Below are 17,468 nucleotides of genomic sequence, written 5' to 3' on the forward strand. Positions count from 1 at the left end.
TCCCGCACCTTCCCGCTCCCATCTCTTCCCGGCGGGGCCGCCTCCCATCCCTTCCACGCTGCCCCAACTGGGAAGGGGATATCCGGACCCCCCTTCCCCTATTGCATGGAGAAATCACTTACCGGCGGCCGGAGAACGCGGGGAGTGCCGAGCAGGGCGATGTTAATTTTAATAGGGAATTAGTAGACGTGAAGGGTGTCCCACCTCCCCCCCCTCCCATTCTCCTTCCCCCAGCCCGTGGTTTTATGTCCAGAGAGGCGCTCCTGCCCGCATCGAGGAGGGAAAGGAAAGAGGGGAGAAAGGGAGAGGCGGGCGGCAGCGAGCCGGGGGGGTGGCTGGGCCAGGAAAATTAAATTGCACTTGAGGGCAAATTCTATTAGGGAATAGCGACTGTCTCCCATCAGCCTGCGCCATTTGGGTAATTACCAGCGATGGGAAGGGGCGGCCCCTGGGGGTGGGGGGGCTGCAGCACGGCCATCCCCCCCCCTCAGCATCCCAGCCCACCTGTGAGCACTGCTCCGCTGCAGCGGCCACATCGGGCGCCCATTAGTGTGTGTGTGTGTGTGTGTGTTTGGGGGGGGGGGGGTCCCCAGCGCTGCCCCCTCCGCGAGCATCGGGCCGGCACCAAATAGGATTACGGAAAGTCTATTTGCGGGACTCTCTTTTTCCTGCTTGCGTGGCCGCTTTAGCTCCCAGCCCCGCACATCTGCCCCCACCGTGGTGAACTGGGGCCGAGGCTCCCATCCCCTGCATTGGGGTCGTTGTGGGGGCGGGGGGGGAGGGGCGGAGGGACGGACAGAGGAGCAGCTGCCTCCAGGAGAGGTGCAAGGGGTGAGGGATGCTGGGGATGGGCACCCCCCCTTCCTCCAGGGAAATCAAGGAGAGGGAGGCAGCGGCGACAGACGATTTATTTCAAGGGCAGGAGGATGGACCCGCAGCGCTGCCGGCCCTCTCCTCCCACCTGGGCGAAGTGAAGATATCAAGAAAATGGCTCCAAATCGGATTGACACCCCCCCTCACGCACACCCCCTAATAAAGTTTATTATCAGCCGGGCTCTAATCCCTTTAAATCCCCGCACGGGGGGCAGGGCTGGGATTAGGGGAGGGCTGCGTAATCCCAATGAATTTGTTACAGGGGGATTTAGGCAGCGCCAACGGAGCAGATGGCCGCAGCCTCGGAAAACAACCATTTTCCTTAATGATTCCTAACAAGGATAAAAGGGCAGGGAGAAACGGGGCCAGCGCCCGGCCCGGCTCCCGGTCCCCGGGGATGCTCCTGCATCCAGCCCAGGGCACAGCTGCAGCTCCCATACTGGGGCCAGCTTATTGCCAGCTTCTTTCCTTGCGTCGTCCCCCCCCCCCCCCCACTCAGAAGGGGATGTCCAACCACTTGGGGAACGTTGAAACCCCGGGGACAGGGGGCTGGGCATAAAATGAGGGGCGAGCCGACAACACCATCGGCAAAAATAATTTATTCCACTAAGACAAGCAGAGAGCGAGCAACGAGACGGGGAGGGGGGACAAAAGGCTGAAACCCACACCCCCCAGTGCCCCTACAGGCAACGGGGGAACAGCGGGGGGGGGGGGGGAGAGGGGAGAGGAGGGAACCAACGCGATGCTCCTGGCCCCAGCAGTGGTGCTGAACCACGAGGCTGCCCCGGCACGGGACCAGGCTGCCCAGTCCCCAACCAGTGGGCTCCCATCACAGCCCCAGGATGTGGCACACAGAGGGACAGTCCCTCAAAAGAAAAACAAAAAAAAAAAAAAAAAAAAAAAAAAAAAAAACCGAAACGAAACAACAAACCAGCAGCAAAACCTCTGCCCTGGGCGATGCGAGGGGGAATGCCGCAGCCCAGTGGGGGTCCCACTTGCTCTCACGCCACGGGGAAGCCGAGACGGCCCTTCCGCGCTCGGGTGCGGAGTCGGAAGAAGGTGTACATGCCCAGGAGGCACATGGAGGAGAGGAAATAGAGCGCGATGCAGAGGCTGACGTCCAGGCGGGAGAAGCCCAAGCCCAGCACCCGCAGCCAGGGGCTCCTCCGCACGCCCCCCTCCTCCGCCTCCTCGCGGCTCTCGGGCACTTGCAGCCGCTCCCAGCCGACGTCGTGGTGCAGGGCGACGGTGTCCCTCTTGCTGAGCCGCCGGTGCCGGCCGGCAGCCCGCAGAGCCTTGCTTTTGAAGTGCTGCTCGCTGAAGGAGTCCAGGTCCACGATGTCCTCGCCCACCGCCTGCAGCCGCGGGTTCCTGCGCACGATGCTGGGACGGCGCAGCTCCGAGGAGCCCGGCCGCCCCGTCTCGCCCTCCCTGTCGGGCTTCTCTGCCTCCTTCTCCTCCTCCTTCCTCTCCTCTTCTTCTTCCTTTTCCCGGAGGCCTGCAGTGCCCAGCCTGGCGCTCACCACCGCCTCCTCCCCAGCCCTGGGGATGGGGACGGCGTGGTCCAGGAGGAGGTTGCCCGGGGAGAAGTGCTCCTTGAGGAAGCTCAGCACAGCCGCCTCGTCCCACGTGTGCACGCCCCGCTCCTCCCGGTGGCACTGTGGACACATGTCCGGCGGGGGCCACTGCAGCTTGGGGAACTGGGGGTCCTCCGTGTCACCACCTGGAGGGGCGAGGGGGTGAGAGGTGCCCAGCAGCAGGGACAGCGCAGCCCCACGCTGTGCTGGGATCAGCACCCCAGACCTGTGAGGTGGGGGGGATGCTCAGCAGCTCTGATGCCACACAACCATCTGCTATGGGATGTCCCTGCTACCGTGGGTCCTCTCACCTTAATGAAGCTGTTGACCGACCCCACCATGACAAGCGACGCCCAGATGGGTCCCACCTCCCCTCCCTCGAGAAACCACCCCAGGCTCTGTTCCCTGCACCCCCAGGAACCTCTGTGCCACTCCCCAGGCTCCCAGCCCCATACCTGCCAGGCGAGCATTGACCTCGTTGTGGTGGGACCAGAGCCAGAGGACGGCCTCATCCCGGCCCTTCACCTGGTCCATGGACTTGGCTGCCATGGCCTCAAAGTGCTGGGCACACTCCTGGCAGCCAAAGAAGTGCTTGACATAGCAGCGCATGGTGCTCAGCACCTCCAGTGGCAGCTCTAAGGGGACAAAAGGGTCAGAAGGACGGTTAGGGAGGGCGAGTCAGCACCCCAGAGGCCATTCCCGACTCCCCCCCAGGACGAAGCACCCCTCATCCTGCTACCTTGGTCAGGGCCGCCCTGGGCAGCCTGGATTGTCAGCAGGTGGAAGATGGTCCAGAGCCCACAGGGGTAACCACGGAAATGGGGCTCGCTGCCCCTGCAGCCCACCCAGGTGATGTTGGTGGGGAGCACGGCGGCAGGGGAGGCCTGCAGGACAGACGGACGTGAGCGAGCTGTGGGGTGGGACGGGGGTGGGATAAAGGGAGGGGGAGGGTGCCTTACGTCCTCCTTATTCTTCAGTGCCTCCTTCAAGGCGCTGCGGGGCAGCTCAGGCTCCGTCCAGTTCTGCAGCCAGCTGTCCAGGGACTGCAGGAATGTCTGCACGGAGGGGCGCCCAGGGAAGTACTGTGCCAAAAATCAGGGGAGGGGGGGAAGGGAAATGTGGTGAGGACACCTGGACCCAGCTCCGAGACAGCCCCCAGCCACGGGACCCCCAGCATCCTGCACTGAGTTCCCCCTGCAGTGGGCTCTGAACAGCAGCCCCAGTGCCCAGCTGTCTGAGCAGGGCACAAAGCTGCTCCGGAGGTAAGGCAGCACAAATCCGATTAGCAGCAATGCTCTCAGACCAAGGAGGAGAGGGAAGGGGGGGAGGGAGGGGGGCAATCCCTGAGTGTGTGGCACCCGTGGGTAGATGGGTGGCTGGAGGTGCCAACGTGTGCTGCAGCTACAAGAAATAGGAGAAGAGACCAAGAAGCAAAAGGAAGGAGAGCTTTGCTCCTTCTTCAAAGTGGATCTGTTCTCCCCAAGCACTCAAATTGACACCACAGTTCCCAGATCCGCAGGGAACTCATCTGCCATCTGACACCTCTGCTGCAAAGCATCATTCCTCCCTTCCACGTGAGGTTTTGCCATACAACGCGTTGCCTTCCAGCCACAACACACTGCTCTCTTTCCACGCTCTGCTCCCCCTCCCTGCTCGCCTCACACCTCTCGGGTGTGCGATGGTTAAGGCACGGCTGGGCTGGCAACAATCCTGGTGTCACTGCTCCGTCCCGTGGAGGAGCAGGGAAAGGCAGCATGAGTTCAGCATCCCAGGGAAGCTCCAATGGAGGAAAAGCACAGCGGGAGCTGCCCACTGCCAGGGGATTTCTAAGGGCTGGGAGGGCTGGTTCGTGCCCAGAACCACTTGGCACCATCAGGACCTCCGGTCCAAAGCCTCCCAACAAAACCACCTGGACATAGAGGACTTGGGGTCAGCCGTGCGTGCTTGCACTCAGGTTTCTGGACCCCCGTGCAGGTGGTTCCCCCTCCCAGCTCCTCACCTTGGCCACCGTGGCCACGTAGCACTTGAGGGCACCCAGCTGGGCTCCTGCCAGCACTGCTGGCCGCCCGGCCTCCACCCGCAGCGTGTAGTGCAGCGTGGACTCCAGGTCGGCCACGTACACCTTGGAGCTGCAGGGAGTGACAGACAGTGCTTTGATTTGTACCCCAAGAGAGCCAGCTGCAAGGAGCGGGCCTTATATGCAAAAGCAATGTGGGATTTGGGGGGAGAAGGGAAAAGGGCACGGTCCCATCCATGGATGTGTCACCCCCTCCCACCCCAAAACACCACGGGATTGGGGGGAGGGGGGGGCTCTGACCGGTCAGCCTGCACCGGCTGCAGCGCACGGCTTTCATTGACAGCACTGCCAGTGATGTTCAGCCTATAGGAGCCACGGGTGACTCCAGAGAGCGCCCGCAGGTAATAGGTGTAGAAGGAGCGTGCCTCGGCGTGCCTGCAGACACAGGAGCAGTGAGCAGCCCCTCCCACCCCACACAGAGGAGCCCCCCCGTGCCCCCCCCCGCCCCCGACTCACACGGGCAGGCGGGAGAAGGAGCCGTTGCGGAGCAGCAGGTAGGCAGAGGGGAAGGTGGTGACACCGAACTTCTCCACCAGTTCCTCCTCGCTGCTCAGCACCCTCCTCACCGCCACGTTCTCATACTGCAGCAGGTCCAGTGCCACCTGAAAGCGGTCTCCACGTTGGGAGATGGGGTGAGAGTCCCCGTCCTCCCCCCTCCCCATTTGGGAGGCAGCAGCGGGGTGGACCAACCCACTGGGGGGGGGAGGGGGGGGGCTCCACAGGCGCAGGGGAGCGGCCGTACCCACCTCTCTGCCCACGAAGGAATTGCTCTTCTCAAAGATCAGTGCCAGGTAGCGCTCTGTGTTCCTGTGGAAGAAGCTGCGAACCTCCTCGGCGCTGCAAGAGGATGCCAGGACTGCTGGAGTGGGAGGGCGGCCCTAAAAGCCATCCGGTCCAACCCCCCCCTGCACTGAGCAGGGACACCCACAGCTCCACCAGTGCTCACAGCCCACCCAGCCTGACCTCGGCTGTCTGCAGGGACGGGACACACGCTGCGTTTCTGTTCAACCAGTGCCTCACCACCCTTACCATAAAAAGGTTTTTCTTTGCATCCAGTCTAAATAACCCCTCTTTGAGCTTGAAACCATTCCCCCTTGTCCTGTCACAGCAATCTCAGCTAAAGAACCCGTCCCCTTCCTTCTTACAGTCCCCCTTTGGATACTGAAATGCCCCCTCAGGTCTCCCCGGAGCCTTCTCCAGGCTGAAGGCAGGAGCATGGTGGCAGTGGTGGGGTGCTTCGCCCCCCCAGCTGAACAGGGCCATCCTGGGATCGAGGATGCTGTGCCACCAGCATGGTGCCAGCCCTGGTTCCTCCCCACTGAGGTTCCCAGCCCAGTTTTCTGCTCCAGTTCACAAGCCCACGGGGTCAGGTGAGGAGGCAGAAAACAATGGAGAGGCAGGGCAGGAGGGAGCTGCGTGCTCACCCACGGGGAAAGAAACAACACAAAGAGCCACAAATCTGAGCACGTTTGCTTGGTGTCCTGTTTCTTTGCTGGGACACACAGAGCTGAACGTGACCCTGGCCCAACCACGGCTTTGCGAGAGGCAAACACTCCCTTGCCACGCACTGCTTGCTCTCATTCAGCCAGGTTGAATTTAAAATCGTTTACAAAATCAATAAAATGAGCTTTCTGAGCACTTCTGGCTCAGTGTTTCCCCAGGAAACCCCTTTTCCTGTGCTCTAACCTCGCTGGCTCCAGTGGTGGGCACGCAGGTGGCCAGGCATCCCCGCTCTGCTCCAGGTTGGTGATGATGGCACGTCTCAGGTCCGCGACAGTGGCAGCAGGGTCTGCAGGAGCGGGACAGCAGGGCTCAATCTGACCCATCCCCCCCCCCCAAAAAAAAAACAAAACCCAAAGCACAGCTCAAAAAAAAAAACAAACCAAACCCCACAACCCCGTGGCTGTGAACACTCACGGGCAATCCTTATCCCATCCTCTGCTTTCTTGGAGAAAGCTCTGAAGAACTGAAAGGAAAAAAAACGAATCAACGTGGTGCACTCCCACCTCGGGGGGTACCCCTGTGCCCCGCCCTGCACGGCCCCAGCACGACACCACTAAGGCAGCATCCCGGCTCCGGATGCGCCCGGCCCCGAGGGGAGGGATGCTGAGCACTGCGAGCGGCACGCACGCCTCCGGGCACCAGCAGTCCTGCCCCGGGGCTCCCCACCTCCGAGGTGGAGGAGGGGTTTCCCCCCTGCCCTGCCCCGGATGCCATCAGGCGGGTGTTTGCTTTGACTGGTTCCAGCCCAGCAAGCCGCAATTAGCCCTGCTTTAATGAAGCAACCGTGGCACGCACCTGCAGAGCGCCTAAAAGGGTCCAAAACCAAACCCGACCCCCTCCTCTCCATCCCAAAGTGACGGCAGCTCAGGTGGCTGGCACCCCGCCGGGCAGGGAACCCCGGCTTTGCTGCAGTACGGGGCTGGGGCTCTGCTTGCAGAGGGCAGCACTGAGAGCCGGCGTGTTTGCACAGCTCAGCGGGCAGGCAGGGGCCCAGCAGCAGGGACAGCAGCGTGCCAGGCACCCCGCCAAGCAGCCAGGGAGAGGCTGCCTGCAGCGTGCCCCTCGGGGATATTTTGGTGCCACGGTGATGTCAGCCCGACTGAGCAAGAGAGGGACACGCCGCGGGGACAAGCAGGGTGAAAACAGGGCGCCGAGCCGCTCCCCGCTGCCCACCCCGACACGCAACCCCACGCACCGTCCCTTACCTTCAGCGTGGGGAAGCCAGTGATCCCAAAATCGGCGCACACCTGCTGGTTGGCCTCGTCGGCGCAGTCAAGAGCTGCGAGCATCACCGCCGGCCTCCACTCTGCAGGACCGGGGACAGAGGACCGCGTGAGCGCAGTCACGGCCCCACGGAGCATCCCTGCTATCGGGGCAGCCCCCGAGCGGCCATATCCCTCTGTTCAGCTCCCCAGTGATGGGGAACACTCCCCGTTCCTCCCAGCAGGGATGGTGGATGCAGAGAGCTCGCACAGAGCCAGGCACGGGGCCAAGGCCGAGCTCATCACTGCAGGCTGCAGTGCTCCACGCCGCCATCCCCGCATCCCTCCATCCCAATCTCCTCCCGCACGGCACGGGGGAGAGGGAAGGGGGAGAGGGGGGGATGGCTTAAGCTTCTTGGCCTCTTTTCTTGCCTCCTGAGGGCTCGGGAGATTTGTTCCGATTGATATCTGCTTGGAAAAATCCCCAATAACAAGAAAAAAATAAAAAAAAGAAGCAGACCACGACACAGATTTTTTTCCTGCTGCTGGAGCTTTCTCTCCCCTGAAATAAGACCCAAACGGCGGCTGGGCAGCACCTCGGCCCTGCACCCTGCCCCCAGGGGGGTCAGCCCCCACCGCACCGCTGGGCCCACGGACACGAAGCCTTTGCTGCTGGGTTGCGCAGTGCCTTCATCCCACGAGCAGCCCGGCCGGCACTCCGTGCCCTACTTTTCAGGCAGGGAACACGACGGCGGCACGGGGCGAGGAAGCAGCGGCCCTGCCCAACCAGCCGGTTAGCCGGGATTGGGGAGGGACGGCCACCGCGGCAGAGCTGGGAGCCGGGCTCCGGCCCTTCCCACGCCAGCCGTGGGAGAAAGAGGGAACGACCTAAAACGGCGCCCAGGAGGCGTGCTGGGGAAGGGGGCAACGCTCACAGCCCTGTGCACGACGAGCAGAGGGTGCCAAAAGCCAGCAGCACTATGGGGACGGCCCCCGACGTGGCTCCTTTCAGCTCAGGTCGATGCGCAGAGCGAGCCAGGAGCACAGGGCCGGCCGGGGACACGCGTGGGACAGGAGGGACCCCCAGCGGAGCGGCTTCGTCCCCGCGGGGCACGACGGGGCGGGGGCCCGGTGCTGGAAGGGGGCCCACCGTCCCCCATTTCCCGTCGGGGTGCCCTGGTAGAAGCCATCAGGCTGACTCAGCCACAGCGACCGCGCTGTCATTAACGCAATCACGGGGAGCAGCCGCGATGCGAGCGGGGAAGGGTCAGCACCACGCACCAAGGTCAGCGCCGAGGGGGCACCGCGGGGACGGGGCGGGCAGCGCAGGGCTCGGGCCGCTCGCCCACGGGGGGGGTGGAGGAGGGGGCTGCCCGAGTGGGTCTGGGGGAGCGGACTCACCACGGACGTCCTCGGCCAGGGCCCGCCACGTGGGGGCGAAGTGGATGCAGTGCCCGCACCAGGAGGCGAAGAACTCGACGGCCCACGCGCTGGGGGAGCCCAGCAGCCGCCGCTCCGCCGTGTCGGCCCCCAGCAGCTCCAGCGGGTCGTCGGGCGAGTACAGCGAGCGGGGCCGAGCCGCGGGCAGCGCCGCAGCCAGCAGCGCCAGCACCGCGGGCCACCAGCGGCCCCACGGGCCCGCCCCGCCTCCTCCACCTTCTCCTCCTCCTCCTCCTCCTCCTCCTCCTCCTCCTCCTCCTCCTCCGCCGCCGCCGCTCCTCGCCCGCCGCCGCCACATCGCCCGCCCGGCCGACCCCCACCGCCGCCGCCGCCGCCGCCTTTAGGGCCGCCCGTCCGCACCGCCCCCGACGGGCGGGACCGGGAGGGCGGGGCCAAAGCGGCCGCCGTCACAGCGTCCTCTGTCGGGCACGCCCCGCTCGCTTTTGTGGTTATGACGTTCGCCCCGAGGGGGTCTCAGCCGCGCCCCTCCGCGGGGCTGAACCGTAACCCCGGGGGTGATCCCCGCCCCGAGAACGCGCAGCTCGCACCCCGCGGAGCTCCGCATCTCACGGCGAAGGTGGCACGGGCCCCGCCCCGCGTGGGGGTGTCACGTCGCGGGGAGGATGGCGCCCGCGGACGCACGGCACAAAATTCTGATAAAACGACGAAAGGCGGCTGATTCAGGCCCAAAGCCTGCGGCCATTAGGGAAATTCCTCGAGGGAAGCCGCCTGCTGACGGCATCGCCCAGATGTCAGCAGGGTGGCATCCGCAAGGGTCCCCCACCCATGGCTGTGCCAGCACGTGGTGAGGCGCACAGGGATGGTGAAGGCCCCATATGTGGCTCCTCCACCCAACGTGGGGCGACTCCACGCACACGCACTCGGCTGGAAGGTGCCTGTTGCACAGGGCTCGACCCCACGCCGTGGTTGGGGCTGTGTGGGGCCTTCCCCAGCCCTGCTGTTGGGGTGCCCTTCGCTCCCCAGGGCTGGGTGCTGGCTGCGGCCCCACAAAGGCCATTAGCTGCCAGCCCCACCTAGGTGTTGGAGGAGAACTTGCCCTGCTAGAAAAACGAGCCTGTGAGAGCCAGGCCTTGCCCTGGCCAGGGAGCATAGAGACCTTGGCACGGGGCACACGGCTCTCCATCATCCAGCCAGAGACTGTGAGGCCAAAATCCCACCCCATTTCTGTGCGGGATGGCTATTCCAGAGGGCTTTGATCACCGTTATTTCACCGTGGGCCAAATCCCTCTCTCTCAGGGCTCATCGGGGTGATGGGGTTATCGTGCTGAAGGAGAGGCGCTCGGTGTCTAATTGCCAGCATCCTCCCATCCAGCTTGCCCCTCCCTCCCGAGCAGCACGAATTCCTTTCATCCTTTCTCAGCTGAAAAGCAGCTCCAAGGCAGAGGGGAGAGCCCACAGCCCAGGGCCCCGGCTCCTTTTGGGGTGAGCCAGGCCATGGCTCATTGCCCCAGGCCCGGGCTGGGGCCGCTCCTGCTCCCGGGGAGCTGCTGTGGGAGCCGCTTGTTTGGGATTTATCTCCCCTTCTTTTCTTCTATTCTCACTGCATAGCAAGACCTGGCTCAGCATCCTTCACTTTGGGAGGAGATGAGGCCACGGGCCGAGGACTGCTGCCAGTGCTCCCATGCAGCAGCTAAGCTGCAGCTTGGGCTCACTAAGCCCATCAGCTCCCTGATCTCCCTTCCCAGCCAAAGGCAACCGCCTCCAAGTCACACCTTGAGGTGTGGGCTGAGCTCCTCAAAGGCCACCGCCACGTCGGTGAGATCGCTGGAGCCCTGCAGAACTTGTTCCATGAGCCCAGACGTGTTGTCCTCGCAGGCACAGGGACGACCCGGGAATTTTTTCACTTCCCTTTAGCTTCGGATTTCTGGGAACAGGGAGATCCCAAAACGGACTTTCTTCCTTGAAAATTAAAGAACGCTTTCCTGCGTCATTGGGATTCCAGGAACTGACTCTGAGAAAAGCACGCAGCCCATGCAACACTCATGGCACAACCACGACCGCTGGCACTGTGCTGGTCCTTGCCAGCCTCAGAGGGACCGCCCTGAGATGTTCCCCAGCAGCACGTGGGGAAGCACGGCACGAGCCCAGCACCCACAGCACTGCTCACCTGGCAGAGCCCATGCAGACCCAGACCTGGGGGCCACGGTGGCTGTCCGTTCGGTTGATTTCCACCTTTCCGGCCCGAGCAACCTGTAATAAGAAGAGACACACATGAAATTCTGGGGTGCATTCTCAGGATGTGATGAATGTTCACGCACTTGGTGTCTGCAGAGCGGCGGACCCAGCCCCCGCCTGCTATTTGCCCTCTGCTGATTCATCCCTGCTCTTTTTGCTGCCCTTTTCAGAGGGCGCAGGCAGGGCTGGAAACGAAGCTCAGCTCTACCCTAAGTCCCTCCTTATAACTCATCGCCACAGCCCAGGATGCACAGGGCAGATGTTTTCCACTCCAGCTCACCTGCCCGGCGTCCGGGTGCAGATCGGAGGAGGCCACGCCGCACGTCATCGTTTGGCAGCCGGCTTAATTGCAGCACACGGGAGCTGAGAATGCCGTACCCGGGCAGCTGTGTTAGCACACAGCAGCAGCTGTGAAGCTTGATGGGTGCCCTGTGCCTCTCACAGCCCACACTGTGGCCGCGCTGCTCCTCTTGCACTCCACGATCACACGGCTGTGGTTTGGCACCGCGGCCGCTCAGCCAGCTCCTGGCAGAGCTCGGGCACCTCTCGCTTGTCAAAGCATTTCCTCTTGCTGTTCAGAAGACGGTCCGTGATCCAGGGGAAAGGAAATGGGATTGAGGAGGGCTTCAGCAAGGCGTGAAGTTTTCAGGGAGCAACGCCTGCCCCCTGAGAGCTGGTGGCAGCACAGCTGTGGGAACGGGGGAGCTGCAGTGCCCGTGGAACGATGGCACAAGGTTATTTTGTGTTTTCGCTTTCATCAGTCAGCTCTGGCAACAAGGAAAGCCTAATAACGTGTGATTACAATGAAGGCAGGCCTAATGGGATTTTGTGGACTGTGATTGGCATCGCAAGTACAGCATCAGACAGCAAAGGGCAAGGGACAGAGGCACAGGGTGCCCTCAGAAGTTGCAGCCGTGTGGGTAACTACAGAGAAAGAGCAGGGAAACGCGATTAATTTATAAATCAGTTTATTTACAGATTTTGTTCTCTTAAAGTACATTTCGGTTACCAAAGATATTTACACTGGTGTACACAGGGAGCACCCCTGGTTATTTTACAGCTCTTAATTACAAAAACCCCTCAGGGTCCTTGGGTCCGTGCAGAACTGCTCTGGATGGGAACGTCTGCTGAAGCTGGCCCAAGGACCGGGTCACCCCGTTATTTACACACACAGTAAACAGGTTTCCTTTCATATCTCCACCACACAGTACACAGAGGGGGGAGACAGCCCCCTCCCCCCGTCCCCAAAGGTGGCTTTGCAAGTGTGTATCAAAAGGCTCTGCAAAGTCAAGGAAAAAAAACCAAAACCAAAACCAACCTATTAAATGCGGGTTAATTACAGTATTCCTCTCTCGTCTGAATATATTTTTGCATTTCACATTTCAATTACAAACAGGATCGACAGTTTGCTTTCCTCTGTTTTAGTCGCTTTGTAAACACTTCAGATGCACTAAAATACCTTATGAGATTCAACTGCTTCTCTGCTGAAAAGTACTCTTGTCTTCCTAATGCTCTTAAGGTAGCAAAAGGGATACGAAAGGCAGAACTGCTCTCAGTTCCGTGCAGAATAGTCACTTAAAAAGGTCTCTATCTCTGTGCTACTGAAGATCTTCTGCAGCTACACGCTTGATTCAAGTATTGCAAAAAGCTAAGGCCACTTTTTCAAGAAAGGAAAGCGAACGAGATGGGATTTTCCAACCCCTCATTCCCCCTTGTGAGCAACGAGCCTCTTTGGAAAGGCAGCTGGGCTCCCCCTGGGCACTGAGATCCTTCTGAAAAGGGAAGGGCATCCCGCAGTGCCAGCTCCAGGACCCTACAGGAGAACCCCTCAGCCCTGAAGCTCCTAACCGAGCTGTGCTGGGACCCAGCAGTATCATCCCGTTCTTCCACCAAGAAGGTTGGGAGGGGAGAGACGAACAGAACTCAGCCTCTGCTCCTACGACTCCAGGCTCCTGCTATCAGACACAACCCAGCTGCTTCGTCGCGGTCACCACCAGCCCAAAAGGAACTCAACACAGCCGAGGTACCGGGCACACACTGGGCCCAAAGCTCAACACAACATGAGGTACTGAGAAGATAGGTCACCTACGTTCAGGCCTCTTCAGGCTGGCTCCTGTGCCACTGTGATGCCTGCAAAGGAATAAAGCCATCGCCTACACACGGTTTTCATCTGCCCAAACAGCTGTGAAGACAGCTACTCACTGCTCCTGGTGAGGGTACTGATCTACTGCTGAGCCAAAGCAGCCAGACAGTCCTTGGCTCCTTCAAGGCTGACTCCCAGCCAGGAGGAAGGCAACTGCAGCAGGACAGCCCTGTTGGAGCTGTTCCTACAGGCCGTTAGCTCCTCTTTGTTCCTCCATGAATATGGCTCCCCATTAACTCGCAAGTGAAGCGCTGGCAATGCTACATCTGAGAGTTTGCTTGGACCTCTGATAAATCCAACGTTTCCCAGTGCTGTCCCTGAAGAATCACCAGCTGTGTGTCCTTGTGCAAAATGCAAATATTCCAATGGTAGCTTTCAAAAAGAAAAAAAAAATGGAAAAGAGAAAATGGAACAGAGCAGGAGCAGAGGTTCGCACAGTAAGAAGCCCAGAAGCCCAAGGACCAAGCAGATCAGTGACAACAGGTCCCCCACCACCGTGCCTATCGTGGGCAGCAGCATCTTTAAGGGATCTCCTAAAGTGCTTCAAAGCATCTCTCTGCACTCCAGCTGTCCAGAGAATCTGACTCTCCTCCGCATCTCATCCCAGGCTAACAGGGGCATCCACTGTTAAGGCATCAGCATTTGACCCCAGATCGTCTGAGTCCATCCAAGAGGAACACCAGCACGGGAGGGACGGATTAGGAAAGAAAACCTGGCAGAAAGACACCGCAGTCCAACCCAGCACTGAGTGAAGCACCTAATCATGGCTGCCTGGGGCACAGAAGTTCTGGGAAGGGAAGGAAACAGAGCAGGGAAGCTTCACATGAAACTCAGCCCCCTCTGCTCTCCCCTCATCTCTGAACTCGGTGCGCAGAAGCTCTGTTCCTAGTTCTGCCTTCGTTTCCCACCCCTAGTCACCGAGGCCTGGTTCTTCCTTGTATCCATCTCAAGAAGCTGGAGGATTTGTGCAAAGGATACAGACTCTGCAAGTTCCCAGAACAGACACTTTCTCAAATCTGTCTGTCTCAGAACACGAGATAGCACAACCAACTGCACAGGGCGCTCTCCTATAACCCACTTAATAAATTACCTGAAAATAAATTAAAAAAAATAATAAAACAAAAAAAAAGCCCACAAGCACAAAACATGCAGACAGTCAAGCACTGCTTTCTTTGGTGCACACACTCTGCTCTCTAAATCGTTCAAGTAATGGCTTCTCCAATTAATTAGGTGACCAGAGGGGAGAAAGCTGAGGGTCTGAAAGGCCAAATTTTTTTGCACGGAACATTTTCCACTCCTGCATGTTCCGTGCCTGAGAGAATCCTGAGTATCTGTTATCTAGGAGCAGCTGGTGCTCCAGGAAGTCAAGAAGTGCTACGTGGTTGGAAGGAAGTTGTCCATGGGCCCTTTCACGTCTGGCATTAGGTGGCCTCTATCTTGCTCCACCTCTGGACTGAAGCATGTTACATAGGAAAAGCACAGAAGGAACTCTTTACTTGAATGCAAAAAGCAACATGAACCAATCTCCCTGGACTGAGTGGCACCATATCTGGTACCACACCACAGGAAGAAAGATGAAAAACAACTTCACAGAGATGGGAATTAACCGGGCTCTGGAGCAGAAGAAACTGATGCACGTTGTAAGGGCTGCAGGAGAAGAGGTGTTAAGGTTTTAACACTGTTCAGTACAGTAAATCACGTGTGTCTAAAACTTTACCAAACCATTTCTTCTCCAAATTACTCACGTCCTAAGACAGCTCTCGTGCTCGTGGCTGACAGCCATTCCAGCAAAATAACCAATATCCCAACTTAACCCAACCCTTTCAGAGCACAGGCTGAAAGTCAAAGCCCCAGGCAGGGGGCACAGACAGCTGCTGACAGTTCTGTGCCATAACTGCATTGGCACACAGTCTGAGTGCTCCACAACGCAGCCTCAGCAAGGGACCAGCTTGTCCCAGACAACAAAATCCAGTGCAAGGTCTCTGGTGGCTCCTGTAGTCGCATGTGAACCACCTTTAAAACTCACACGAGGAAGTCCAGCAGCATTGCTTGCAGGGTGGAGCATACGTCAGGAGTCAGAGAGGCCCGTGACTCAGTGCTTACGCAGCCACAAGTTTATACTCAGCACTGTCAGACAAGCAGCCATCTCTGCTGTTTTGCATTTATTTGGTTCAGTACATCAACAGTGTCTCTGATCAAGGCCTCGAAGATCCCATCTGCCAACTGCATCTTCACACACAGTTCATCCTCGTCATAGTTCACCCACTGGGCTTCCTCCTCGTGGAGCTCCTGCACCTGAAGGGGTAGAAAGGAAAAAGGTAAACAAAAGGAAGCATTACAACTCGGTTGCTCTCAGATAATATCCCCTGCAAAGGTCCAAAAAGAGCCCCAAGCAGTTCCCATCTGCCAACAGCGTATCGAGAGATGACAGGAAACACTTGGAATAGCAAAATGGACGTAGCTCCACGTGAACTATTCCACTGCATGAAGGTTTCCCACCTTCCACCACACTGCTTGTTTCAAAGGATTTCATATTCCTCACCAAGTTTTTCACTTGAAAGAACTCGGCTAATGGGATGTTTGTGCCCAACAGCACAGGCCCCATTAAATAGTCCCTAATTGCCAGACGATGATTTCATGCAGCTTAAGCTGCTAAGGAATCAAGAGAAAGGCTTCAAAAGGGGGAGGAAAAAAAGACTTTACTGCAGTTCAGATTATGTGAATAAGAATTAGAGAACCTGAAGGACTTTACTGACTTCTCCAGTTCTTCTGTACAGGAAGACAAAACACTGGCATGTGTCGGAGGGCAGAATGACACCTCATTTGCACAGACAATGTCACGCTTCATTGGCTTTGACAACATTAACACAAAATGAATTTTGGACTGTTTCAGCCAGAAGAATAACCCAGTGACTATGCCCTTCTAAACTGCTGCTGCTATTTGCTGGCAAACAGGTCTTTTAGCAGCAGAGGTACATAATAAAAAGTCTCACCAGGAGCATCTCTGAACTGCCCATCTCCAACAAAGCTTATCAAAAACCTGTCTTAGTGACTCTGCCAGCATTACAGGCACTTCCTAACAAAGTCTGAACTTTCTCAAAAGGAGGAGGAGTGGATACAAAAGTCATTCATTTAAAATGCCAAAGAACACCTGCTTAAAGCTCGAGGAAGAGCTCAGCTTCAGCACAAAGCTCCCCTGACCACACACCCTAAGCTCTGAACTCGAAATACACTTTTGCTAGTCACTTAAAGCAGGCCAGGCACCTAGGTGCTGCTGAAAGGTTAAAGCATACCCCAAACCCTCTAATCCAACATCAATATGTCACACACTGTTATCTCAAACAGTACAAAAACTATAACCCAAACACTTCCTGCCTTTCACCCCAAACTGAACTGCACAGGAACTCGTCTGTTGTGAAAGCAACAGCTGCCCTAGCGTAGTGATAACTCAATAACCCCAACACAGCATGAAGCCCAAGAACAGGCTGCGCCAGGAACCCCAGGAACCTGCACTGCTTCATGCTTTTTAGCTGTTGGTAAGGCCTCACACACAGGTTTTCAGCCTGACAGCTCTTTTCTCCTTCTCCTAAGGCTGCCTGGGGAGAAGGGGCAGGGATCTCAGCCTGCAAACAGCTTTGCAAGAGCCACACTACACGCTTACAAGTCTCCATGCTACCGCAGCAAGCGCTGCATGATCACAGATCAAGAGCAATGGCTTAATTAACACGTCATGCTAGTGAAGGAAGAAGCAACGATACTGTCCTTTGAAGGCCTGTCCTAGGTGAAAAAAATAGTTGAAACTATAAAGCTAACAAGTGGCAGATAACTGGGTGTAAGTTTGTTTCAGGCATCCACCCCCACCCCCACTTCTGAAGTCTCCAGCTTGCTGCCTGCAACCCACGTGTGCTGGCTGTACACTCAGGTAAGTCCTGAGCAAACAAAAGAAGGGGAATGCCCCATGCCCTCTCATTAATAAAAAGGTGTAAGACAAGCACCAATCGGGAGGCTGATCACGTGCTGCATGTCTGCAAAGAGACCATTCAGATAAGGAAAAGGAGGGGACAGAGATCCTGAAAAAAAATAAAAGGACTGTGCCAAACAGAAGGGTTCCCAAGAAGTGGTCTTGGAGAGAAAACAGGGATCCCAAACAGGAAACAGTGAAGATCCTGGCTGGAAGGAAGAACCTTGAAGTGAAGGAGATGGGTGGAGACTGGTGCCAGCACACCTTGCCCCAGGATCCCTACCTGGAGCAGCTGCCACCACCAGCTGACACAGTTCCCTGCTGGATTTCCCCAGGCCAGCAGCAAACGCCCTGCTGGGAAGGTAAGTCCAGACCTCACAAACTGAGCACTGAGGGTTGGAAGCAAGTAAAATAACTAGGTAGGTTAAAAGCTGTAATTTTGTTGGCTCTTAAGCAAACCCCGACATCCAGACCCACTCCAAGCTGCTGCTTACTC

The 17,468-nt window shown here is 58.3% G+C and overlaps 2 protein-coding genes across 2 annotated transcripts in view; both read right to left on the reverse strand.

Moving 5' to 3' along the window:
• Positions 1–1,874: 1,874 nt before the first annotated feature.
• QSOX1 (quiescin sulfhydryl oxidase 1) lies at positions 1,875–8,970 on the reverse strand. The gene is made up of 12 exons (XM_065746939.1): positions 8,634–8,970; positions 7,236–7,336; positions 6,445–6,493; positions 6,214–6,316; positions 5,274–5,364; positions 4,984–5,129; positions 4,768–4,902; positions 4,450–4,579; positions 3,410–3,532; positions 3,190–3,334; positions 2,906–3,085; positions 1,875–2,596 (listed from the first exon to the last, which is right to left on the reverse strand). Exons 1-12 carry the CDS (start codon positions 8,968–8,970, stop codon positions 1,875–1,877), a joined length of 2,262 nt encoding a protein of 753 aa, XP_065603011.1.
• Positions 8,971–13,019: 4,049 nt separating this feature from the next.
• CEP350 (centrosomal protein 350) overlaps positions 13,020–17,468 on the reverse strand; it is a 61,283-nt gene continuing 56,834 nt past the window's right edge. The window contains exon 38 of the mRNA XM_065744977.1: positions 13,020–15,306. Within this exon, the coding sequence (XP_065601049.1) occupies positions 15,142–15,306 (165 nt within the window). The 3' untranslated portion in view covers positions 13,020–15,141. The remainder of the gene's footprint in view (positions 15,307–17,468) is intronic.

This window comes from Cyrtonyx montezumae, unplaced genomic scaffold (genome assembly GCF_038088225.1).
Source record: "Cyrtonyx montezumae isolate F1298 unplaced genomic scaffold, pur_monq_1.0 scaffold_1, whole genome shotgun sequence".
NCBI classification, from domain to species: domain Eukaryota; kingdom Metazoa; phylum Chordata; class Aves; order Galliformes; family Odontophoridae; genus Cyrtonyx; species Cyrtonyx montezumae.

What these genes read in the sequence shown, in the direction of transcription:
- QSOX1 (XM_065746939.1), bottom strand. Translation starts at nt 8,970, where the DNA reads ATGTGGCGGCGGCGGGCGAGGAGCGGCGGCGGCGGAGGAGGAGGAGGA. An exon ending in CAGCCGGTGCAGGCTGACCG is followed by an intron (nt 4,580 to 4,767) that starts GTCAGAGCCCCC and finishes CACTCCCTGCAG; the next exon opens with CTCCAAGGTGTACGTGGCCG. An exon ending in CCAGGGCGGCCCTGACCAAG is followed by an intron (nt 3,086 to 3,189) that starts GTAGCAGGATGA and finishes TTGTCCCCTTAG; the next exon opens with AGCTGCCACTGGAGGTGCTG.